This window comes from Haliotis rufescens, unplaced genomic scaffold (genome assembly GCF_023055435.1).
Source record: "Haliotis rufescens isolate VD_foot unplaced genomic scaffold, xgHalRufe1.0.p SCAF_2, whole genome shotgun sequence".
NCBI classification, from domain to species: Eukaryota; Metazoa; Mollusca; class Gastropoda; order Lepetellida; family Haliotidae; genus Haliotis; species Haliotis rufescens.
In genome coordinates, this window is record NW_025963890.1 from 53,710,132 (window position 1) to 53,736,260 (window position 26,129).

General features: G+C 39.3%; 1 protein-coding gene across 1 annotated transcript; it reads left to right on the forward strand.

Annotated features, from left to right (window-relative positions):
- Window positions 1-246: 246 nt before the first annotated feature.
- Window positions 247-26,035, forward strand: LOC124140629 (transmembrane 9 superfamily member 4-like). The gene is made up of 20 exons (XM_046508296.2): window positions 247-365; window positions 4,350-4,466; window positions 5,229-5,331; window positions 6,380-6,423; window positions 6,795-6,928; window positions 7,686-7,788; window positions 8,344-8,396; window positions 9,049-9,090; window positions 10,490-10,584; window positions 13,365-13,517; window positions 14,047-14,117; window positions 15,218-15,350; window positions 15,669-15,750; window positions 17,266-17,341; window positions 17,740-17,919; window positions 18,713-18,792; window positions 19,591-19,654; window positions 20,127-20,246; window positions 20,969-21,058; window positions 22,045-26,035. The coding sequence occupies exons 1-20, from the start codon at window positions 354-356 to the stop codon at window positions 22,192-22,194; spliced, it is 1,902 nt and encodes a 633-aa protein (XP_046364252.1). The 5' UTR covers window positions 247-353; the 3' UTR covers window positions 22,195-26,035.
- The last annotated feature ends 94 nt before the right edge of the window (window positions 26,036-26,129 follow it).

Genomic DNA, 26,129 nt, shown 5'->3' on the forward strand with positions numbered 1-26,129 from the left:
ATTGCTAAGATTCTTTGGGTTTTTTGTTTCCATCGAGAAACGTATGATGATGCTTACACCCCTATGAATAAGTCTGCAAATAATGTTTGGTTTTCGTACGGGAAAATTACCTTTCATATTTTCCTTTAACACATGTATTTTGAAAAACGTATATCATGCTTGGTAAATAATTTTTCCGATAAGAGAAAATAGTCCTAGAATTTTTTAGAACCAACCAATCGGAAAACCGGTTGCCGTATTATAAGTTATTTTACAACATTTTGCCTTGGCGCAAGAGCAACGTGGAAGATAAGTTAGGTCTAGATTTAATACAGCCTCAAACGTGACGTCACGGGGTCCACGTTTGTAGCAAGATGGCGGCGCTGGTAAGTTGGTTGTTAGGTTGTTGAAACTGTTTATTTTCATGACTGGGCGGAATATTACCTATTCGATGGCTATGTTAACAGTAAATGGAGAGTTTAGGGCTTGAGTGCACCTTTTCTTTTGGTTGAAACGGCGAAGGTACCGTAGTTAGATTCTGATATGCCAAGTCGGAAGTCTCGAGACATCCTCGAATTGTATTCGATTCGTGTCAAAGCCGGTCTCGGGGCGGTTTTATTTCTGTTACTGTATCGCTAGATCATGTTTGTCATTTTATATTATAGTTCTCATATGTAATCCGTGATGCTGTTCGCGTTTAAATGTCAATGGCTGTCACCTCTGTTTGCTGTTTTTGTGTGTCTCACTGTCAGACTCTGCCTAATAGGCCTACTGAGGTTTTGTGAGTAGGTGTATATCTATAAGATCTAGTGACTAAACAGATGCTACACAGATCAAGTTGATATTAGAAATATCTGTTGTAGCTATGTCATTGATTTTCACAATCGATCAAACTACTGGCACTATTGCACTTACCTGGACATGCTGGAAGCAATGACAGATTCCAATTAGCACGATGAATTGGTTTGGTTGGTTTTGTGGTTTAACGTCGCACTCAGCTATATGACGGCGGTGTGTAAATAATCATGTCTGGACCAGACAGTGATCGATATCATGAGCATTGATCCATACAATTGGCATGCATCAACCAAGTCAGCGAGCCTGACCTCCCGATCCCGTTACTTGCCTCTTATGACAAGCATAGTCACCTTTTATGTCAAGCATGGGTTGCTGAAGACCTATTCTACCCAAGATCTTCACAGGGATAACACGATGAAGACACAAGACTATCAAACATGCATTGCATCGTTAGAATTTGCACTGGACGTGTAGTCCTTGCCAAAGTGCCCAATTGTTAAGGTTATACAAATTTCATTTTTTGTTATCCCTGGTATGGCACTGAAAAAAATTATTCATTGAGATTAAGAAGAAATGCTTTTATCAAGTTCAACGTCTGCCAACAGATGCAGTCCAACATCCAACATGCTTATCCATCATCATAATCATGTCCATAATGCTATGTGGTATAGATTTACTGATATATTCAGTGCAAATTTAGGTTTTAAACTCATATTTTGGGAAGAAATGATGGCCAGATGGTAAGCAATTACAGAACTAAGTTTACATCATGATGTACTTGGATTTATATTTATGCGTGAATTTGTCCCATGACATCCCTGTGTGTCTTTTCTAACGTTACATTTGAGCAGGGCACTTGTCTGATATGTGTTATTAATATTACCTACAAGAACTAATTTTGCTCATCTTTTTCGGATAAATATTTCTCTCTTCTAATGAAAATTAACAAAAGTAGAACAAATAAAAATTAAGCTTGGATCAATATACCAGGAGACCGGTACACATCAGTTTTTGATACCAATATAATATATCAATACAGTCTTGGCTAGCATTGGATAACTAAACATCATTTTACAAACACCATAAGTATCTTTGTGTTTTGGGGTTTTCATGCTCAGAAGAGAACTTTTTCTGATTATGTTTCTAATAACAATCCCAATACACTAAAATTAGGTCTTACCTTTGAGAGCATTTACTATGTCAACACTTGCATGGCCAAACGACCATGTTTTGTTAATTATTTTAGTCGTGATGCCTCGTGAGACAGGTCGATCAGGCGCTATCTTGTTACTTTTACATGATTTCAAGACCATCCATATAAGTTAAGTTAAAAATAGATGCACAACATTGTCAGTCACATAACATTAAAGACAGGAAGTTTACAAACAGCAGCCGATATATCTTGGTGCATACGATTGTTCTGATGCAAGATTAACATCAGATCCATTTTGATTAAAAGGTGAAAAAGTAGATACTTTTTTAATGTGAAGTTCACTGATAAGTAGCCTTTCCATTGGATGGGAAGCCAGTCACATGAACTCCACCAACCTGATGAAGATACACACAGGGCTTGAAAAGGTCTTGAATTTTAGGGATTGTCTTAAAAAGGCCTTAGATCAGTATTGCCTTAAAAAGGGCTCGACAATAAACAACATCATCAACATGACTTGAAAAGACGTGGATTACGGCCTTACTATGCATCAATGGTTTTTTTTTGCAATTTATATGTAAAAAAAATACAAACAAGTGAATTTTGAACGTTCTATAGAATGAATGTAATTGCAGTCTGGGATGAGTTACCTCCATATGTTATGACAGAACATGGAATGTTTGTATTTTGTATTTGATTTATTTGCCTTGTATTTGACTTAAAGTACCTTGAATTTGTTGAGGACAATTCTGTACCAACCCTGCAGATAATTCTGTACCAACCCTGCAGATATTCATAAGTATGTTAACATCAAATTGTGTCATTCATACGTTTTTCATAAGACTGTTTTCTTGAAATGATGTGAACACTAACCAACTACTTTCACATTCCTGGGAAAACCCTGGTAATTCCCTGCATGTTTAAATACAGAAGCTTTGGTTCTGATCATTAGACTCTTTTTCTTGAACTCAGCATTTTAGCATACACTATGACCCATCTTTGTGAATGAAAAATAAGAAATGCACATCCAAACAATCAACTCGATCAGTGTCGAGACTGACAGTGACAGTCTGCAGCAATCTGTGAATTTACCTCAACTATGCATGTCGTATAAGGCGACTATACTTGTCGTTAAGGGTGACTAACAGGGTCGGGTGGTCAGGCTCGCTGTCTTGGTTGATGCATGTCATCGATCCCAATTGCGTGGATTGATGCTCATGATGTCAATCACTGGATTGTCTGGTCCAGACTCGATTATTTATAGACCACCGTCATATAGCTGGAATATTGCTGAGTGCGGCGTTAAACTACAAACAAAACAACAAGCCTGACCACCCGTTCCTGTTAGTCTCTTGTGACAAGCATATGTACTTCATGTAAATGCATTACTAAGCGCTGTCACTGTGAGTGACTTACTGAGATAGTTCAGAGACCTTTCTCATCTTATATTTGAATTTACTTACTGAAAAGCAATTTGAGCAGACATACGCTCATGTCAGCCCTCCTTTTGAGGAACTATTTTATTCAACATTACAGCTGGTTGTTGTATAGCTGTCAGCATAAAATGAAGTCACACATACTAAATGAAATTGTGTAATACTTCCTTCAAGGTGTAAAATAGTGATATAAAAATGATAAGAATTGACATTCACTTTGTGTGTGTTCATTGGAGTTTGACCCTGCACAAAGTCAGGATATGACCCCCTCAAGGGTGATAGGAGTTTCAATGCTTGAGGCAGAAGCTGAGGGCATTGTGTCATCAAAAAGGGGGCACTGACCTACTTACAGTATGTTACACTTCATGGGCTTCAAACATGATGCACTCTACACACTAATTCAAATACCTGCACCAAAGCTTACCGGTACTCTCCTCCCATCTTAAGCAAATCGTCCAACCTTGGCGCATGCATTTACAGGGTAGTAACAGAAAACAATGACCTGCTGAAATAATAGACATGACACACCCTAGTGGTGTAAATTATGATAAATAAGCCTGACCCGTTCACTATAGCTGACTTTTGACAAGCAACTGGAGATCTATAAAGCAAAACTTAATTGGTGAACTTGAGTCAATTAAGCCAACAATGGCTTGAGGTCACTTGTACCCTGTGGCCTTGTGAAATTCATTGTCCTGAGGCTGGATAGAAATTAACCAAGAATGTCTATTAGCCCGAATTGAGATGACATGTAGCAGTCCTCCTGAAAATGTGTGAAAGCCTACAAGCCCTTGGGATACCTTCAACATCAACAAAACTGGACCGGCCAGTGCTGATTTCTATCCCTGTAAGGTTAAGTGTCTTGATGCGCTGGTGATGCTGGAAGTATGGTGAATTGTTACAACCCTTTTCTTTTTTAGCCCACCACTGTCATGCTCGTGAGAAGAGACCAGTAGATCTAACCTAAAACATTTTCTTACTTCCAGAGCATGTCTGTAGGGAGAGCAGTAGTCTTCCTATTGGCCATATCTTCTGTTGCAAGTTTCTATGTGCCCGGTGTTGCACCGGTCGAGTTCAGGAAAGGAGATGTTGTCGATGTCAAGGTAATGCTTTCAGAACAAGTTGACCATTATTTACAATACACATCATTAACATTTTTAAGCAATTGCCAAATGGGTACTGCAGAATTTTAGTAGAATTGTACATGTTGTAACTTGTATGAACTATGATTTTGAGGTCAGTTTGGTTCATGAATCACTGTAGGATTGTAGGAAGGGAAATTAACCAACATCTGTAACCAATGTTACTTTTGGATTAGAAAATGTTTGAAAGAATGTATATATATACAAAGAGCAAAGAATTATCTCACTTATGTTTGTTTGGGTATTTAGATGATGATAATTTTGTTTTATATGTTTTTAGTGATTAGAAATCTAAATGAACCAAGTTTCTGTGTGTGATACAAAGTGCCTTTCTAAAAATGACAAGAATTGACAGTGATTACAAGACTTTGCAAGTCAACATTCATAGGAACATGTGCCTTTATTTCAACATTATAAATCTATGTGGAAATGTGTGTATAAACTTTGTACAGAAAATCTGTGCTGAAGATTTAATGTTCAACAAAACAAAAACCTTAATATGGCAGGAAATTTAGTGCTAAGATCGGTTTGTGAAACGAGCCCCAGGGTGCCATTGTCCAAGCATGCCTTAACATAGACTTACAACAGTCATAGCACTAAGGTTGTTTTGAGCAATGACACCCAGCTTAGCCTGTTAAAGACCCTTTCCATATTCCTAAGTGTTCTTGTCAGTTCAGTCAGTGTCCTGTTCTGTGTTTAACCGACTCCATGTGCTGATTCCAGGCAGTGAAGCTGACCAGTGTGAGGACTCAGCTGCCATATGAGTACTATTCCCTGTCATTCTGTCCTCCACCTAATGGCATCAATCACAAGGCAGAGAACCTGGGTAAGTTGTAAGAAAATAGTTTGTGTATGCACAGTTTATAGTGTGTGAGTGTGGTTTTATGCCGCTTTAAGCAATATTCCAGCAACGTTGCGGCCAGGGACACCAGAAATGGGCTTCACACTTTGTGCCCATATGGGGAATTGAACCCATGCTTTCGGTGTGACAAGTGAACGCTTTAAAACCATTAGGCTACCCCACTGCCCCGCACTGTTTATACATAAACCTAGCGTTAAGGGTTAGAGATTAATGGGTCCCAGGGCATCCCTTAATTTCAAACACTGTTGTTAATTGCGTGAGAGACGTTGGGGTATCCTAGTGGTTAAAGCTTTCACATCACATGTTGAAGTCCTGATGTCAATTTCTTGTGTCCCCTGCTGGGATATTGCTGGAATAATGCTGGAATAATGCTGAAAGCAGGGTAAATCCATAATCGCTCACTCATTGTTAATGGCATGTGCAGCGATCCATGGTGGCAGCATGTGTCGATAAGTAGCTGTTTAAACCTCACTCACTCACTCACTCACTCACTCACTCACTCACTCACTCACTCACTCACTCACTCACTCACTCACTCACTCACTCACTCACTCACTCACTCACTCACTCACTCACTCACTCACTCATCTCATCTCATCTCACTCATCTCAACATGATGCTCACTTTAAGAGCGGGGCAGTCGGGTAGCCTAGTGATTAAAGCCTTCGCTCGTCACGCCGAGGAGCCGGGTACAATTCCTGACATGAGTACAATGTGTGAAGCCCATTTCTGGTGTCCTCGCCGTGATATTGCTGGAATAAAAGCTGCGTAAAACCGTTCTCACTCATCTAAAGAGACAGACCATCTTGTGTAGAGTTGCCTCCCTTAGGTGTGCCAGTATCCAATGATTGTTATCATTGAGGGCACCAACGGTTCAAATGATTCTATGACTTCAAACTAATTGTGCTCTTGAGTTGAACTCCTGGGTTTAATGAGAGTATTCATAATTTTATGTCATCTGCGTGATCAGTTTGAGCATATTATGTAATTTGTTGTTTTATCTGTTGTTCAGGTGAGGTCTTGCGAGGAGATCGTATCGTCAACACACCATACAGAGTATGTATTAGTTGGTCTAGTGGTTGTTGTTATTGATCTAGTAATTAGCCACTTGTTATCCCCCGCCACGAAGTGGAAGGGGGGATATAGGAATGGGTGCTCTCCGTCCATCGTTTTGTTTCCAGAGCAGAACTAAAAAAACATGAGAGATATCTTAACCAAACTTGGCACATAGATAGGTCTAGTGGTAACTGGTGCCTTTTGATATGGTGTCATGCTTGTTTTATTTGTTCTGCATGACTTCAAATGTTGATCCTTTATGCAAATGTATAGAAGATAGAAAAGGAAGTCATTATGGGCTGAGTTTGTTGGACATGCTGCAGTGAGACATTATCATGATTATTATGTTCTGTGATAATATTTCTCCTCAGGTAAACATGGCCCAGAATATCTCCTGCGAGACACTGTGCAACCACCCTACCAGTCCATCCAAACCGATGCAGATAAGTCAGAATGGTGCAGCCGATTTCATTGACAAGATCAAACATGACTACTTTGTCCATCTGTAAGTAACACATGGATTTACTTCACTATACCATGGGGTCTTGTTATTTACAATCTGCCGTGATATGGCAGGAATAGTCGGGGCTGCAGGAAACGAACACTATCAACAAAATCCTTAGAAGGAATTTTAACATCATGTCTCAATCCCCGACTTCAGCCACTCATCTGAAGCCTGAGGCGAGCGAAAGTCTGATGAGTTGAGCTCAGCTAATATCAGCCCATATGATAACGCTAAGATCTAGTGAGGTCATGTTAAGAGCCATGTTCGGGCTATTAGACTCAAATGTTTTTGACACATTCTGATCTCTTGTTATTACATCACTGTGAATAGCTGCAAGATGGCTGATGCGACGTTAAGCAATAATCAGTAATCACTTTTTGTTATTACATGTACGGTAAACTACGTTTATAACGAACTGACGGATATAACGAACTGTGTTTTTTGGCCCCAGGCCTTAACTTAATTTAGTGGTCCCTTTGAGTTCGTTATAACCGTAGTTTACTGTGTTTGATTTCAGAAATACATTTGACCATGTTCACATATGCTATCATTGGTGATTCCAGTTGATTTTGATGTCTGGATAGTTCACAAAGTTTATCTTGTCCAGCATTATATCATTTCAGCTCAGGGATGTTATAGCCACACCCTGTTCAAATTCTCCTTCTGCATAAGTCTTTGTTTGACAAACCAGTGAGATTGTCCTGCCATATCTGGCAATGTTTGATCTTGTAATAGATTAACTTTGTTATCATTACAGAATTGTTGATAATCTGCCGTGCGCAACCAAATTTGAACTGCTTGACAGCAAAGAAGTCCAGTACGAGCATGGCTACAAACTTGGATATGAGACTGGAAATGAGGTAATTACATTACCCCATAATACATACACTACTCAGAGAAGTTAGGGACCACCGATTCTTTCGTATTACTGTCATGCATGACAGATTAACTGTAGTATTATGAAAAAAATCGGGCGTTCTTTAACTTCTTTGGAGTAGTATATGTATATGTCAAATAAATACATTGTAATACATCAGCTGATTACTGAATAGAACCCGTCAGATCTGGACTAGAATAGGTCTTCAGCAACCCATGCTTGCTGTAAAAGGCAACAATGCTTGTCGTACGAGGCGACTTACGGGATCGGATGGTCAGACTTGACTTGGTTGATGCATGTCATCATATCCCAATTGCGTAGACTGATGCTCATGATGTCAATCACTGGATTGTCTAGTCCAGACTTGATTATTTACAGACCGCCTTTATACAGCTGAAATATTGCTGTGTGCGGCGTTAAACAACAAACCAACAAAACTGACTAAATAAACGGAATGATTTGTATTGCATTCTGTTGAAAGAGCATTACTGCATTTTGGGGGGAAATTCCTATGTTCATGGATGGTGCTGTTTTGTAGGTGTACCTCAACAACCATCTGCGACTTATCCTCAAGTTCCACACTGATGATGAGTAAGTAGCCTTCTCTGTAGCCACTGTCAGACAGGTTCATTATGTTGGGAGGGGCCACTTGTGTACTCGTGTCCTTTAGGCGTGCCAGAGTCGGATGATTGTGGGTTTGAGTCCCAGCTTTGCTCTGTGTATGAGTCTAGGGCACCATTCCCTGCTCAGGTGTTTCATCAGACCTGCACTGCTTTCCTCCTGCACTGAGCAGACAGCTGTGATAGTGACTGAAACCCCCTGTGTGTATGGACAATAACTTGATAAATACTGATAAATATTGATAAATATTGGTAAATACAGATAAATATTGATAAATACTGATAAATACTGATAAATACTGATAAATGTTGATAAATATTGATAAATGTTGATAAATGTTGATAAATATTGATAAATATTGGTAAATATTGGTAAATACAGATAAATACAGATAAATACAGATAAATATTGATAAATATTGATAAATACTGATAAATACGGCTAGATTTGGTGTCTAGAACTCTCAGGAGCCTGAGTAAGGTATGCCTTTGTTAATCATGGTAAGTGGATAACATAAATTTTCAAAGTAGTTTTTTTGTTATCACTATTCATACTAGTTTATAACTTTTGTGTTCGGATGTTGATGTCAGTGTTGTGAAAAGTGGACTCTCTTCTTTTTCAGCATCGTATTCAGAGTGGTTGCATTTGAAGTGGAACCACGGAGGTAAGAAACGAATAACTCCACTTGATGTCTGCATGGAAACAAAGCTAACACACAGATTCCATCGTGGGTCATTGCCTCCCTTAACCATGCCAGGATCCTCTGAATGGTTGAATCCCAGATTCACCTTGATATTGATCCTTGGTCTGTCAACACAACTTGTGCTCATGGGTTTCACCAATAATAATATGACTGTACTTATTTTGCGCTAGCCCTCATACAGTGGGTTCATGCTCAAAGTGCTACCCAAGGACAATAACAATACATTTAAATAGCACCTGTAAGCAGGCACTTACATTGAAAGTATTTACAGAAACATAAAGTGATGTGGCATGTGCCTCAAGAGAGTTCATACACTTACATGTCTGCCTCATGCAAGTCTTATTTTTAGTTGTGATTGAAAAGATTCAAAGATATATTTAAATAGGAAGAATATACCACAGAGGATGGCCAGTTGTGCTGCACGATCTGTATCCATAGCCTTTGAGGTTTTATTGTGGAACAGACTGCCTTTGTGGTCAAGTAGGAGAGCGTGCTCCTGGAGACCGGAGGGTTCGGGGTTCAATCCCTGGTCGCGTCATTCCAAAAGACAAAAAGATGGTACTTGTTGTTACCATGTCTGGCGCTTGGCATTAAGGGGCTAAAACAAGGGCTGGTCGGCTCGAGTCAGTATACTGTGTCTGAGTGCTGTAATCATATCTCATTGGGCTAGCATTATAAAATTGGCATTAGTCCAGACTAGTACAAGCGCATACACGCCCACATGTCGTTATATAAGCCAATAATCTTGGACGCAATGTTAAACCCCATTTCACCTTATTGTGGAACAGACAGTCGGTTTACACCATCTGATCATTGTGGCTTGTATCGATTGATAGGTAAGGTATGCTATTGTCAGGTCTTCTTCACACTTATTAGAGGGTCCTGATAGGTGGGTCCCATAAGCAGTAAAATTAAGGGTACTTTTTCATTAAGCAGTAATTTTTCTTCTTTTTCAATAAAATCGTCGCGAAAAATTCCTAAATCGGCCAAGGAGGGACATGGGACTTTTAATTCTGCTTTCGTTTCATCCTGACAATTCATATTTTTAATACCTGGTATAATCTGATTATCTCAAATCGCTAAACATTCTAGACTGGTCCCCTGCGTCAGTGACTTTCCTCCCTAAACTAACTGACCCACCGTGTCAAAATGTTCAAGTGTTGTGAGCAAGGTTCTCATTGGTCATCGGTCAAGTAGAGGGACTGTATTGTGATAAGATGGTTGGTTACTAACAGCACCAATACTTGATCAGGTTTCATATCCCTGACCTTGGACTTTGCTTACTTTGGTTAGTTTATTACCAGTGCTAACCCTTTATGTATTGAGATATTCCCTATCACTTGTACCTCTGTGATTTCAGTATCAACAATGGAGAACTAACTGTTGATGAGAAGGGTGTTTGTAAGCAGAAGAACCTTGACAGAAAACCTGCCCCCCAGAAAATCAACACCCAAGGTAGGTTTTCACTGTATGGTTTCACTGTTGAAGTAGCTTATAACATGGTTTCACCGTGGAAGTAGGTTATAAAATGGTTTCACCATGGAAGTAGGTTATGACCTATTGTTTCACTATGGAAGTAGGTTATAACATTGTTTTGCAGTGGAAATAGGTTATAACCAAATTATTTCACCATGGAAGTAGGTTTTAACCACATGTTTCACCCATATTTGTTGTCATTAGAGGCAACTAACGGGATCGGGTGGTCAGACTCGCTGACTTGGTAGATGCATGTCATCGTATCCCAATTGCATGGATCAATGCTCATGATGTCTATCACTGAATTGTCTGGTCCAGACTCGATTATTTACAGACCACTGTCATAAAGCTAGAATATTGCATTGTGCAGCATTAAACAACAAACAAACATAAATCTGGCCAAAAAGTAGTAGCTGAAATTACCTACTAGTATGTCACACCAGCAGATGCAAGGGATATCAGCAGAATTAAATGTCCTCAACAGTCAACACTGGAGCACCACATTTGTTTATGATCAGATACTTAGTTGATTTTGTAAGAATGCAGTGTCAACGAAATATTCATTTTACAATGAATTTGAAAAGCACTTAATACACAATAACCAGAACCATGTCTGATTGAAACAGCTGATTTAACCTCCTCATCACTGCGGAAGGTTATATTTATAGGAAAATACTTCTTTTTCAGTTATTGTCGGTAGGCATTTTGAAATACTGAAAAGTACAATAATAGGATTCAAAAGTTGCGCCGACTTCTAGCATGTGCGGCCATATATTTTTGGCATTTGACAATAATTTACACAGGAATTGTATGTAAAAAGACAGTATTTAAGCATATACACCACCATACTTTGTTGAAAGGCTATTGTTGTTGTTTCCTTTAAAAAAATCAACAACATATTGGAAATAGTTGACTATCCCATGCTGCTTCAATTAATATCTTCACGAGCACCAGCGAGTTTTATTTTCGTCAGAATGGAGATAAATGTACTGTGTTTTCAATGCATTTTGAGTCCGAAGTTCAATTTGGCACTGTTAAATCTCCAAATGACCTTGCTTTACATTGAGAAAACACAGAATGTTTATCTCCTAAATAAGTCGCATTGCTTTATGCTTTTCATCTGTTACATCTTCCCGAGGCAAGGGAGTTAACTGACTTTAAAAGTCCAGTTTCCACCCTTGCCGAACTAGGCTTTAATTACTGGGCTTGATCGTAGCGCCACCAGTGGCTATTACCAGTTATGTCCTTTCTAAGCCTCTCCTATGGACCAATCTCACACCACTTGCATTTGCTTCACACAAAATGGTGGTGCCCGGTCAGGACTATCTGATGGATAATCATGATATATATTGTGATAAAACGGGTCTAACATCGCGAAATGCATCAAATCACGTGAGCACCTTGATTAAAAACATGAAAAGATTTGGAAAATATCTGCTGACAACGAGTTGGCGGAGCACATGCTTTGCAAATCCTGCAATCGACCTAAATCTGCATGATAGTTAACAAACCGGATTTTGATTTCGGTGCACGAGTTTGATTTGACTATGCATAGACTTGTTAGTCCAGCCAAAATGTAACTCCATAATACCAGCCTAGTTCAGCAATGGGGGAAACTGGACTTTTATGGTCAGTTAACTCTCTTTCCTCGGGAAGATGCATCTGTTACCGATAACTGAGAATAAGATCAAAATAGTGGTTGTGTGATAAGCCAACGTTTGTTGGATATTTCTGCACATAAAAAGAATCGGTCCCAGCAGATGCAACCATAGTTGAAGTAGGGCTTTGTGTCAATCATTAACAGCTGTTGGCATGGTGGTATCACCGATCTGAGTTGCAACAGATGTTGCCATTTGTGTGCTATGTCAATAATTTCATCAAATTTGTTCATCACTTTTGTATTTGATATTTTTTATTGCTTCCGGAGCAGATCTTGAAAAACACAATATTTCTTCACCGAACTTGGCACATAGATAGGTCTAGCGGTGAACTGGTGCCTTTTGATAGTTTGTGACTTAAGGAAAGTTTATTTTTTTGAATTTCCATGGCAACAGTATATATACATAACTAGTTGACATATTCCCCGCAAGTCTTTTACCATTGGGGAGGATATCGATGACTTTATTTTCTGTTGATATCTAAACCTCACCAGAATAATTGATTGCTAGTTAAGCCAAATTTTAATACTGGGTATTGCCATTTCTATACCATTACCGGTCCACTTTAAAGGTCACCTGACTGGACCAATGAAAATGAGTAGGTGCCTCACTCTGGCAGTGTGGGTTCAAATAAGCCGCCTTATAAAAAAAATGGATATGTTGAATACTGAGAAAATTGTGGGAGCAGGAGAATGGGTAAATGCTCCTCACACTTTGATTCCCCACATGGTTATGACATAACAGGGTTGGAATTTAACCAAGAGCGTCAACGATCCGGAATAGTGATATCATATACAAGAGTGGATGAAATTTCTTTTATACTTGTATTTAAAAGTATACGCCTGTCACTTAGATTTCCTCTCAGTGATTGCCATGATTGAAATGGTAAAGACGAACAAACTAAGATTTATTTTATATCCTTCGTTATTACGCTTTCTAAACAATGAAGTTTCAATGGGTTTTTTTTTTAGGTGTCACGGTTACTCAAGTCTGGATTAAATACTGGAAGCCATCTGGGCAAGCGGTACACCAAGGAGTGTTTTGTCCAGGAATCACTGTATTACTAAAAGTAGTAAAATCCATACTCGCTTACTGTTGCAGGTGTGACGGACGTGGTGTTCACGTACGAGGTGAACTGGGTGAGGAGTGAAATTCGCTGGGCCTCCCGCTGGGACACCTACTTGTCCATGAGTGATGTCCAGATTCATTGGTTCTCCATCGTCAACTCCGTCGTTGTCGTCTTCTTCCTCTCAGGTGAGCCATCTAACTTCTTGAGCTGGACCATGTTTTATTTGCATCCTTTATTACGCCAGGGCTGGCATTTCGGTAAACCTACACTATCCCCTGGATCCATTCCCGTGGTTCTTGTGACCACCTCCGTGGTCTAGTGATGGAGCGTCCGCCCAGAGAGCAGAAGGTTCCGGGGTTCAATCCCTGGCCGCCTCATACCAAAAGACGTTAAAAGATGGTACTTGTTGTTACCCTGGCTAAAATAAGGACTGGTCGGCTCGGAGTCAGTATACTGTGTCTGAGTGGGGTATTCATGTTAAACTGCGGCATGGTATCTCAGTGAGCTAGCACTTTAAATCGGCATCAGTCTGGACTAGTACAAGCAGCCACCAACACACATATGTGCATCCACGTCGCTATATAAGTGCAATAATCTTGGACGCGACGTTAAATCCAATTTCAGCTCACCTCACCTCTCGGAGAATTTGCATGTTGGCATGGTTACATAACCACTCAACGACGTAATGAAGATTGGGATGTTTTTCACTTCCAGGTATCCTGACAATGATCATGGTTCGCACCCTACGCCGGGATATTGCCAAATACAATAAAGACGAGGATGTGGTAAGCTATCTCTACAGTATCTCAGCTCCAGATAACTTTTTAAGCAATATGAAATAATGTTTTAGATGTATATAACTGTTGGAAATATATAGGTTTGACTCTAAAAGTAAATTAGTTCGTAATTGTGTGTTCAGAAACAAGCTCCTTTGTACACATGCTGAAAAAGCGTCATTGGGTATTTACAAAAGCTGTTTGTGTACATTCAAGTTTTCATTTAATGCAGGCCTTTCTGTACGCAAGTACCGTATTCGACGTAATAAGCGCCCACGGCGATATTTGTTAATATACTTGCTAGTGAACAATCCTAATTAGCACCCCTTCCGATTGATAAATGTACACAAGGCTGTTTATTCGTGCATAATATGTTTGTTATATGCACCCTTAATTAGGGGCAATTAAATTCTGGATAAATATATCTGTCGTTTATAAACATTTCAGCATAAACCCCGAAACTTACGCTCTTTGAACTCTGTTGTTTTTCACCAAAATAATATTCTAATAAGAGCCCCCTATTTCTAATTTTGAGAGCGCCCTGGGCGCTTATAACGTCGAATATGGTATTTGAGTTTAAAATTAAAATTAAATCATGGTGTCTGCACCATAACCCAGATTGATTCAGATACTTTAGGAACAAACCTCAAGACCTGTTAATATCAAACACTACAATTTCTCAAGCTTGTTTGTGAAGAAAACACCTAACACATAATCTCAGATGCTATTGGGCCATTACCTCCCTTTGCCCTGCAAGGATCTGCTGATGTGGGGTTCTGATCAGATTTTCAATGAGTGTGACCCTTGTCAGCATTATGACTGTGCTGGTGTTGGTTCTTTCACCAATGGGGTAAATACACCCACATTAACAGACATGTGGAAAGCAGCATATACCTCCAACTCAATTACTCACTCAACTTGCTGATATAGCATCCAGACTGTGTTGATGTGACATGTTACCCTGATACCAGTGATAAAGCAATTGATTTTCATACTCTCTAATTATGGTTTGTCTACAGATTATGCTCTTCTATTACGCATTGATGTTGCCATTTTCGCTGAAAGCAGCATAAAATCTCACTTGCTAAAATAAGTTGAACCATTTTCAGGATGAGACTATCGAAGAAACGGGTTGGAAGCTTGTCCATGGTGACGTGTTCCGGCCTCCACGGAAGTCGAAGATCCTTGCAGCTCTGGTCGGCTCTGGCATGCAGATCTTCTTCATGGCTCTCATAACTATATGTAAGTTGGGAAGTAGTGTCCTTCCAAAACTTGTCATTCCCATGGGTTATTGTAGATATCTGCAGCCTGCTTGGAAAACCTCTGCCTTGAATTTGTGCTGGATCTTATTTTAGTCTACAAAAGTTAGTTACGTTTCAAAACTTCCAGTGTAGTTTAAAATTTGGTTTGAGTCTATGAGCATATATGCAATGGTGTTAGAATACAAAGCCATTTTTTTCATTTAACTGAGAACATAAGCCTTTGATGTAAAAACATGTTGAAATGTTTGTGTAAATGATGTTAAGGTTAGATGATTGTAGGTGTGATGTATTGTTACAGTTTTCGCCATGCTGGGGATGTTGTCTCCGGCTTCAAGAGGAGCTCTCATGACTGCTGCCATCTTCTTGTTCATGTTCTCCGGGTCAGTGTGGTTTGTTTCTGTACTCTGTCTGAAATAACTGCCTAACTTTTCTGTCGGGCTGCATGAAATTTTCCTCCACCTGCCCGACTGTCTGGCGGATAATTTTAAGACTACTTACGATACAGTTTTATTATAACTCCTCGTAGATTATCAAGTAATTGTTTGCAATATTTCAACTGAATCGACATATGTCTGAATGCAGGCAAGTATCTTTGAAGATGTTCAATCAACAGTTATGGATCACCTGCCTGACTGTCTTGTTGGGTCTTAAAATTATTACAAACACTTAACATGGGTACAACAGAGTCTATCACCACAGAACAGTGTAAAGTGTCTTAAACAAGACTGCGGTCTAGTGGTAGAACATCCGCCTGGAGAGCGGAATGTCCAGGGTTTGATTCCCGGCCGTGTCATACCAAAAGACGTTACATGGTACTTGTTGTTACCCTGTCTGGCGGTCAGCATTAATAGGCTAAAAACAAGGACTGGTCGGCTCGGAGTCAGAATACTGTGTCTGAGTGGGGTATTCATGTTAAACTGGTGCATGGTATCTCAGTGAGATAGCACTATAAATCAGCATCAGACTAGTACAAGCGCGCCAGCATGCATGCACGCATGCACGTCACTACATAAGTGCAATAATCTTGGACGGGACGTTAAACGCCATTTCACCTCAACTCACCTTAAACATTGTATCCAACACCCCATTTCACCTCAACTCACCTTAAACAATGTATCCAACTGTGATGTCCAGTGGCTGCTGATGGGGCCCTGCCAGGGCTATGGTGATCCACCGTATAGGCAAACATTGTGAAATTTGACAGAAATGTTCTGATATGATTCCTGGGTATATTTTGCTGTATTCAGTGATCTGTAGGAATAATTGGAGAAAACACAAAACACATCAAATGCACTTTAATCTAGTAAACTGACGATAACATGAAACTCCAGGGATATACTGTGAGAAAACAATACAACACATGTCCTAGGTTCACTGTGTTCATGGGGGGGGGCGGTCAGGTAGCCTAGTGGTAAAAGCGTTCACTTGTCACACCGAAGACCCGGGTACGATTCCCGACAAGGGTACAATGTGTGAAGCCCATTTCTGGTGTCCCCTGTCGTGATGTTGCTGAAATATTGCTAAACACGGCGTAAAATCACTCACACACCTTGTATACATGTAAGATTAAATTTTAATACATGATCCAATCGTACTGGTACGTCACTCGTATTTTGAGACAGCTACTTCATTGAACTGTTACTGCCCTAGAACTGGCTAATGTACTGTAAAGACCTTCTCACAGATGACTCAGTGCCTAACCACAAGCAAGGTGGTACCATGGAGCTTGTTGAGCCCACTAAAATTACCAAAGCCGTCCTAATGTTTAAGCATAAGTTTTTTAGAAGGTGTACGCATCCTTTTTTTGTGATTGTACTCCTTGGTGCATTCTTCCCAACATTTCCTATATTTACATGTAGAATATATTCTTCAACTTTCACTTCTTTGTTTTTCAGTTTATTTGCTGGCTATTTCTCAGCCCGCATCTACAAAACCTTGAAAGGTCTCCAGTGGAAACAGGCTGCGTTACAAGTAAGTAGATATATGATACTGGTGGTGGTTTAAGTTATCAGTTGAGCCAAATAGTATGAGGTTCAGATGGTTACATATGTTATTGATTATCCAGTGTATTATAGCCCCTTTCTATGACAACAAATATGCACATGCAGCAGTAGACACTAGCATTTTTAGTCCACTAGTCCTTTTAATAATAACATGACAGAACCCTTAAAAATAGCAAATTTCTACAAGTCTACTATTGGGCAGTTTGGCAAGTACTATGGCACTAGTGCTAATGTCTAACGCTGACCTGTGTAATTTGTGAACAGCCATTTTTAGCATTGTACAACATATATCACCCCAATTATTTACGGAAGCCAAGAATATATTCCCTCTCAGCCTGAGGTCAACTAATACTGGTTTCTCTTCAGACTGGCCTGCTGTTCCCTGGAGTTGTGTTTGGTATTTGTTTTCTCCTCAACTTCTTCATCTGGGGCAAGCATTCGTCCGGCGCTGTGCCGTTCACGACCATGATAGCGTTGCTGTGTATGTGGTTCGGCATCGCTCTACCGCTTGTGTTCCTGGGATACTACTTCGGGTACCGCAAACAGGTCAGTCAGCGTCAGGAATGGTGTGAAAATAAGGTCGAAGATGTTTCATGGATAGATGGCAGATGTTTATGTACAGTGTAGAAATTTGGAATAGGTTAGTTTTGTGTAACGACTACATTCATACCATGACAGATTAACGACAGTCATGTTAAAGAATTGGACCCCATGACAGAGTAATTATAGCAATAATATTGAATATGGAAGAATCAGGTGATCCTTAACTTCTTTTCATTAGTGGGCACAGGGGGCCCAGTGGTCTAAGGTGCCACAGTTAGCTGTGAAGAGTTGCATCCCTTGGGCACACCAGAACCTTATGATTGGGGTTCAAATTTCCAGTTTGCCCCGATTATGTTTCTAGGTTTGTCAGAACCATGCCCGTGCTCGTGGGTTTCACCAATGTGATAAACTTCTGAGATCTGCATCACTTTGGGCTTTCCTCATTAAGCTGACACGCCATGATATAACTGGAATACTGTTCAAAGTGGCGTTTAACCCAACTCACTCACTCACTCACTCACTCACTCACTCACTCACTCACTCACTCACTCAATCTTTTGAGTAATATATATGCATGTATTTTCAGGTCATCATTTCTGGTGTCCCCCGCCGTAATGTTGCTGGAATATTGCTAAAAGCGGCGTAAAACCATACTCACTCACTCATCATTTCTGCTTCATCATATATAATATATTTAAAGCAAAATTTAAAAAGATGTTTAGTATTTTGTTCTCTTTCTGATGTGACTGGACATGAATTGTTTCAAGGACAATGACCATGACTGTTATCATTTCAGCCCTATGAGCACCCTGTCCGAACCAACCAGATCCCCAGACAGGTGCCCGAGCAGACCTGGTACATGAACTCCTTCCTCGGGTAGGTGTCACAGTGTGGCTTAAACAACGCCAGTTGCTCCATGTAACCATCATTCATAGACCCTTGCTCTGAGCCAGGAAAGTGCAGAGGTGCACCTCTCAGTCAGGGTCCATGATGTGCCCTGATTATGATCTTAGTAGTCGGAACATACACACAGATGTGGATGTTATTTTGTCATCATAAGTCTTTTATATACAAAGAAAAGAAACCATTTGTTGTCCCACTTTTCCACAGCAAATAATCAAATACTTTTCAATGGACCTACTCATTTTTGTGGGTCATGTTTTCTTTTAGAGTTTAGGGGGCACGGATGGCCCAGTCGTCTAAGGCGCCGCCATTCGCTGTGCAGAATTGCGTCCCTTGGGAATGCTAATAACCTATGATTGTGGGTTCAAATCCCGGTTCACCCCAGTTATGTTTCTAGGTTTGTCAGCACCATACCCATGCTCTTGGGTTTCACCTAAGTGGTAAACGTCGGAGACCTGCATCACTTCGGGCTTTCCTCCCACATTAAGGTGACACGCCGTGATGTAGCTGGAATACTGTTAAAAAGCGGCGTAAAACCCAACTCACTCCCTCACTTTTAGAGTTTATTATAGCAGGGATGCAAATTTAGTTTGGCCCTCCAGCTCAGGTCAGTTTGTCTGATGAAGTTGTCTAGATATCTTGTTGAATGTCAGGGGTTTGGGAGGTGTCCTTGTGTGCTGTCACTGTTTTAAATTGAAAATATTTCAGGTTACGTTGTGATATTCCTTGCCAGTGTGGCCAGCCTGTGTATGAAATCTCTTCCATTCTCAGAACCCTGATGGCAGGTATCCTGCCTTTTGGAGCTATGTTCATAGAACTCTTCTTTATCTTCACTGTAAGTATGCGATTCTGGTCGTGATACAAAGTGCGCGTTCTAGTGAATGTAAGGAGTGGGTATCACTGATTTGTTTTCATCGTTTGGAAATATTTTAGTTTAAACATATTGATGTTATTATGATATCAAAATGAATTTTTTAAATCCTCAACCAAGACTTGAATTAATTCCTCAAGGGATTCATAGTTTATCGTCCATTACTTGTCTTGACACATTTCAAGAAAGTTCGTAATAATAGGAATAGTAAAGGATGTTCGATCAATATTGATAGAATCACTGATATGACTTAGGTAATTTGTCAGGAGACAAACCCCCGTACTTAGTGATGTTGGTATTTTTGGATGATAGTTATGACATCTTCAAACAATGTATGTCTCCTAGAAATTTGGTATGTGTGAGAGCCATGCACTAGGTGCTGGCTATGGGGAGTCTGTTTGTATGACTAAGCTTTAAGCTTTATTCTTTGTTACAGGCCATCTGGGAGAACCAGTTCTACTACCTGTTTGGTTTTCTCTTCATTGTGTTCATCATCCTCATCGTCTCTGTTTCCCAAATCTCCATCGTCATGGTCTACTTCCAGCTGTGTGGCGAGGTAGGCAGAGTTTGCAAAGTCCCACATCGGTACAACATGACAAGCTATACACGATGCATAAATGTGCTTACATTATTCACAAATGCACAATCCCACATCGGTACAACATGACAGGCTATACACGATGCATAAATGTGCATCCAGTATTCACATATGCACAGTCCCACATCAGGACAACATGACAGGCAATACACGATGCATAAATGTGCATCCAGTATTCACAAATGCACAGTCCCACATCGGTACAACATGACAGGCTATACACGATGCATAAATGTGCATCCAGTATTCACAAATGCACAGTCTCACATCGGTACAACATGACAGGCTATACACGATGCATAAATGTGCATCCAGTATTCACAAATGCACAGTCCCACATCGGTACAACATGACAGGCTATACACGATGCATAAATGTGCATCCAGTATTCACAAATGCACAGTCTCACATCGGTACAACATGACAGGCTATACACGATGCATAAATGTGCATCCAGTATTCACAAATGCACAGTCCCACATCGGTACAACATGACAGGCTATACACGATGCATAAACATCTATTGTTTGTGTGCGACATCTATTGTTTATGTGCAACATCTATTGTTGTGTTGTGTGACATCTATATGTTTGTATGCGACATTTATTGTTGTGTGACATCTATTGATATGAAACATCTACTCTCTTGTGTTAGATTATATGGCTCAATCTGTTTTTCAGGACTACCACTGGTGGTGGAGATCGTATGTTGTGTCCGGAGGTTCTGCTTTGTACATCTTTGCTTACTCTGTATTCTATTTCATAACGAAGGTAAGTCCATGATCCTCTCTATTGTCAAATAACTTGAGAGAAGTGGGTCCAGGTCGTGAGTCAACTGCAGGAAGTCCCTTCCTTGCAGTTTGGACAGCCTCCGTGCTGTAGTGGATAGAACATTTCGCTCAGGTCGGTGGTTTGATCCCCGGCGTTATTTGTTACGCTGCCTGGCGCTCGGAATTGAAGCAAGAGCGCACGCACGCACGCACTCACGAAAACAGAAGGAAGGGAAGGATATTTTACATGTACTATTTGGAGTTTTCAGAACCATTTATTATCTGCTTTTTATCAACAATAGTCAAATGTTTAATCACATTAATAGAAACGCACAAATGATTAAAGTAGAATAAAGATGAAAAGTATTTGTCTTTAATTATTACTATGGTCTTTGTTATTCCTAAAAATGGTGTTTAGTTTTAGATAAGCCTCTTAATCCAAAATAAAGAGCTAAAAATCCCAGTTGGGAATCTGAGATTGAACAGGTCCCCAGTGATCAGTGTTTGTTGTTCGAGTTGACTAAAGTTAATCTTGAGTTTCCTGCTTGGTGAGGGGCGGTAGGGTAGCATAGTGGTAAAAGAGTTCGCTTTGTGTTCACGCAGAAGATCCGGGTTCGATTCCCCCCTTATTACTATGTGTGAAGCCAGCCCACTTCTGGTGTCCCCTGCCATGATATTGCTGGAATATTGCAAAAAGCAGCGTAAAACCGTACTCACTTAGAGTGTGGGTTCGAATCATGGACAGAACTCAAACCCCAAAAGTACAAGAATTTATACTTTACTAAGAAAGTGTGATCCCAGATATAACATTTGTTATACTCAGAATATGAAGAATATGATGAAATATTTGCTTGTTACTTCAGAATATGATGAAATATTTGCTTGTTACTTCAGAATGTGATGAAATATTTGCTTGTTTCTTCAGAATGTGATGAAATATTTGCTTGTTACTTCAGAATATGATGAAATATGTGCTTGTTACTTCAGCTTGAGATCACGGAGTTCATCCCCACGCTGCTGTACTTTGGTTACACTGGAATCATTGTGCTCACCTTCTGGGTGCTGACTGGCACAATCGGCTTCTACGCAGCCTACTGGTTCATCCGCAAGATATACGCTGCCATCAAGATAGATTAAGGGTTGTAATTTTAGGTGTATTCTAACTTTGAATGAGGTTATGTGTGGTCAAGAGTGAGAGGCGTAATCTTTCCGTGTATTCGGTGAGGAAAGAGGTGATGACACTCCTACATACGGGGCTATTTTATTGTGGTGATGTTACAAAGGTATTTTTATTGGATTTACTGGAAAATATTGTGTTCTTTGAAATGCATTGTGCACAATATTAATCCATCTTTTCATTTTTAGAAGATAATCCTGGTACGAGGTCTCCTTATATCCTTGAAATACCCTGAACAATGTTATTTCCATCTCTCTCCGCCAGACCCTATGAAAAAAAGATATTTTGTGAAATGATTTTGATAAATAAATTGAATTTATTCATATTTATTTGATTTGTAATCTGAAAATCAGTTTTGTTTCAAGAAAAATCAATTGGTAGTTATTTAACAGCTATAAGGAATATTTGGACCATTATGTGAACAAATATCTTACAGTAATGAAAGCCTTCGAGCTTGTGGTGTAATTAATGTTTATACTGTATTATAAAACACTGTCCGACATACTGTGTACATATCTGTGTATATATAAGTGTTTCATTAGCAGATCAATATTTCATTGTGATTAAACAGAAAGTGCTTCTAGATATATATATCCTGTTCATTTGAGACAAATGCACAAAGTAATTAAAAAAGGTTTACTAACTTGAAATATACAGCGTTCATGATAGTGTATTAATTGGGAATTTGGAAAAATGGTGTTGCATGAAAGCTTTGGTGCTATCATTCAAAGTATTCTATACTTATTTACAAAATTGAAACAGGGATTTACTGGGGTAAAGGTATGTAGGATGTGAGAAGGTCCTGCCTGCATCATTAGACAAAGAATGCTGGTGGCAGACCATACAGCAATCTAGCAGACTTGTTCCCTTGTATTCCACACATGCACCCTTGGAAATAGCTTTTAGCACAGAGGAGCTAGCCAATCTCAATAGTTCATGCTTCTTAAGCTTAAACTAATGACCTCCATATATAAATGAAAATGCAATGTCATGAACAATTATTACCTGTAAATGGGTGAGGAATACATATGTGTAATGTGTTTTACTGTTTGATTTTGGAGAGCCACTTGTTTTTTCTTACTCTGGGGTTAATAGTGGTAATATGTTGGGTTTATGTTAAACTCAAAATCCTCCAGTTCTAGGTTTCAAGAATGCTTGTAGACATTGCATTTATGAAGTCACTATTCACGCTTTGTCAAGATGGTTCAGATGATTTTCAGGCAGTCCTAATATATATACATTGTATTCATAGGCTTTAGTCAGTTTTATTTTGTTTTTTGTGGGTGTGAAATATTTAAGGAAATCTTATTCAATAATTGATGTATTTATTTAATTCCAAGCAGCTTCATTTTGCTATATCCCTGGTATGTGTTGATTCTGACAAGTATTCCTTCATAAATAGAATCATTCTTATACTCCTTCTTGTGGTTTAACCATTTGTTAAGAATGCGCATAATTTAACAAGTTAGCTCCAGGTATGTAGCAAGACATCCTGTCGTCAGTGGCCCTCTGAACGCATCCCATTCTGCATAGCAAGCTTTGAACTTCATGCATCATCATCATCATCATCATTTATTTATGTTCGTCTTGTTTACATATGTTATGTAACCTTGTTTTTGTTTTGATTCAAAAATGTTTTTAACCATAAGAGTTTTGTTAAAAAACTTCAGTTTGTTAGCGGAGTCCTATTTAATTATTGTAAACTTGGTCGAGGCCAGTTAGTTTCTCAGACTGTCTGTCATGTTTAGCACCACTGCCAACAGTTTGTGTTAATATTTCCTAGAATATGTTTATGATCAGTTAAATATTCCACAACATAGACTGACTGAAACCAAATTAGCTATTCAACACTGTGTTTTTATTAGTTTTGAATATTTGCGCACAGAATCTTTTTCTTCTGGATTGTATGTGAGATTATTATTATATGCTACTCAAAACAAGTTAAGGAACACCCACATAGGGGTAGATTTAACACAATTTGTATGGCGCCAGCAGGGCTTGCTCCTTTTAAAGGGTACTGGCCCTTCTCCGAACTAACTGGCCTACAACTAAATGGTGGAGTCTGCGAAGTGGCCCAACCTGTGGTCACGTAGCCACCTGGCAGGGCTCTGAACAGTTTAGAACTCTTCACCGTTTCATCCTGCATTCCGAGATAAAAACAAAAGTGAGATTACAAAATGGCAGCCAGTTGTCAATCTACCGAGAGGATCCAATTAAACAAATTAATCATGTACGGAGAAGGGGTGAATTTTTACTAGCCTGATGGGCCATTTACTTTACGTTTCAGCAAGCCCTTTGTAGTTTTTTCTGGCCAAGGGCCAATGGACCAGCAGTTAAGTCGACCCCTGCCCCTGAAGACTTCATGTTGCATACCCATCAGCCATGACAGATTAGCTATAGTTATATGAAAAATTCAGGTGTTCTTTAACTTCTTTTGAGTAGCATATATGTTTATAATAGGTGAGGAAATATATTATTATTTCTAATAATACTGTAGACTTGAATGTAGACTTGTTTGGAATTATATACTAGATTTCATGATGGTTTGTGGATGTGGAACTGTCCTCTTGCCAGAGGGCAACTGGTTATAATATTCTTGCCCGGCGCCAAGATTAATGGTCCATGGATTTTAGTCCCAGCCACCTTTCAAGTTATATGTTGGTCCTTATCAGATGAAATCAGCTTAATGACATGACGGACAATATTTAGGTGTATTACAGTAGACCAACAAGTAAATCATGACACAAAATCACTACATCACAGACAAGTGGAATGACTTGAATAATATGTGGCCTGTCTGGATTCCACTGTTGAAAAATTTGATGTTTGAAATTTGTCCACAAACTTTAAGATCAACAATCTACTTGTCAGGTTGTCATGGTTACTGAATTGTGCAAGTAGGTTTTCAGCTCCCCTGAGAATAAAGGTTGTTATGATCAATGTTAAATGGTGATTATATCCGATATCAAGATTGTTCAGCCAGCTAGCAGTTAACAAGGCCTGCAATATGGGTCTGTGTGTGTGTGTGGGGGGAACGTGATATATAGTTATGTTCACGACAGCATGACATTTCATTGATTGATCTTGTATATTTTGATTGTCAAGTTATTTGACTAATTTAAGGGATACTCATCATGTGACACAGCCCTCAGCACGGAAGTGTCATGTGTTTGTAAATAGAAATTACGAATCATCGATGTTTGTGATCTTGTTTATCTGTGAAGTAATTATGTAACCTGATATTTTTTCTGCTGTTTTGAAAAAAAACCACTTTAACATTTGATTACTTGGTACTTAAATTCATGAATTTGTTTTACCTCAAATTTCCTGTTATAACATCTTTGGGTGAAAAACACAAATATATTTAAAACTGTTATCTGTATGAAAAGCTACCATTTGTAAGACATTGATTAGATTAGATTTAAAAACAAGCAATTATGAGCTGAAACTGGGGATAAGACATAAGCTAATATATCTTGAGTGAAATGTGAATAAGTGCTGGAAATTACCCTTGAGGCAGTTTCTGCCATTGTACACCATATGTTAGCCATGTTAGAGGATTGTAGTCGCACACCTTTATGTTCAGTTCAGTGTTTCATTACAAGTTTCCATTTCATTCTCTGTAAGTATGTACGTATGCCTGTCAGGAGCATGTTAATACAGTTCACCTGTCTTTGGAAACTAGCAATGTATATATTTGAAGGTATCACTATGAGGATGTACTATCTATCTTTGCATCCATGTTTCCTTGGTTTGGGGAACATGAATGGCAACTTGAGGGAAATAAACTTGTATTTTCTAGAGAGCGTCTTTGTTGTATGTTTCATTTTATGTTTGTTGTTTAACGCTGCGCTCAGTATTATTAAAGCTGTATGACCCTGACAGCGGTCTGTTA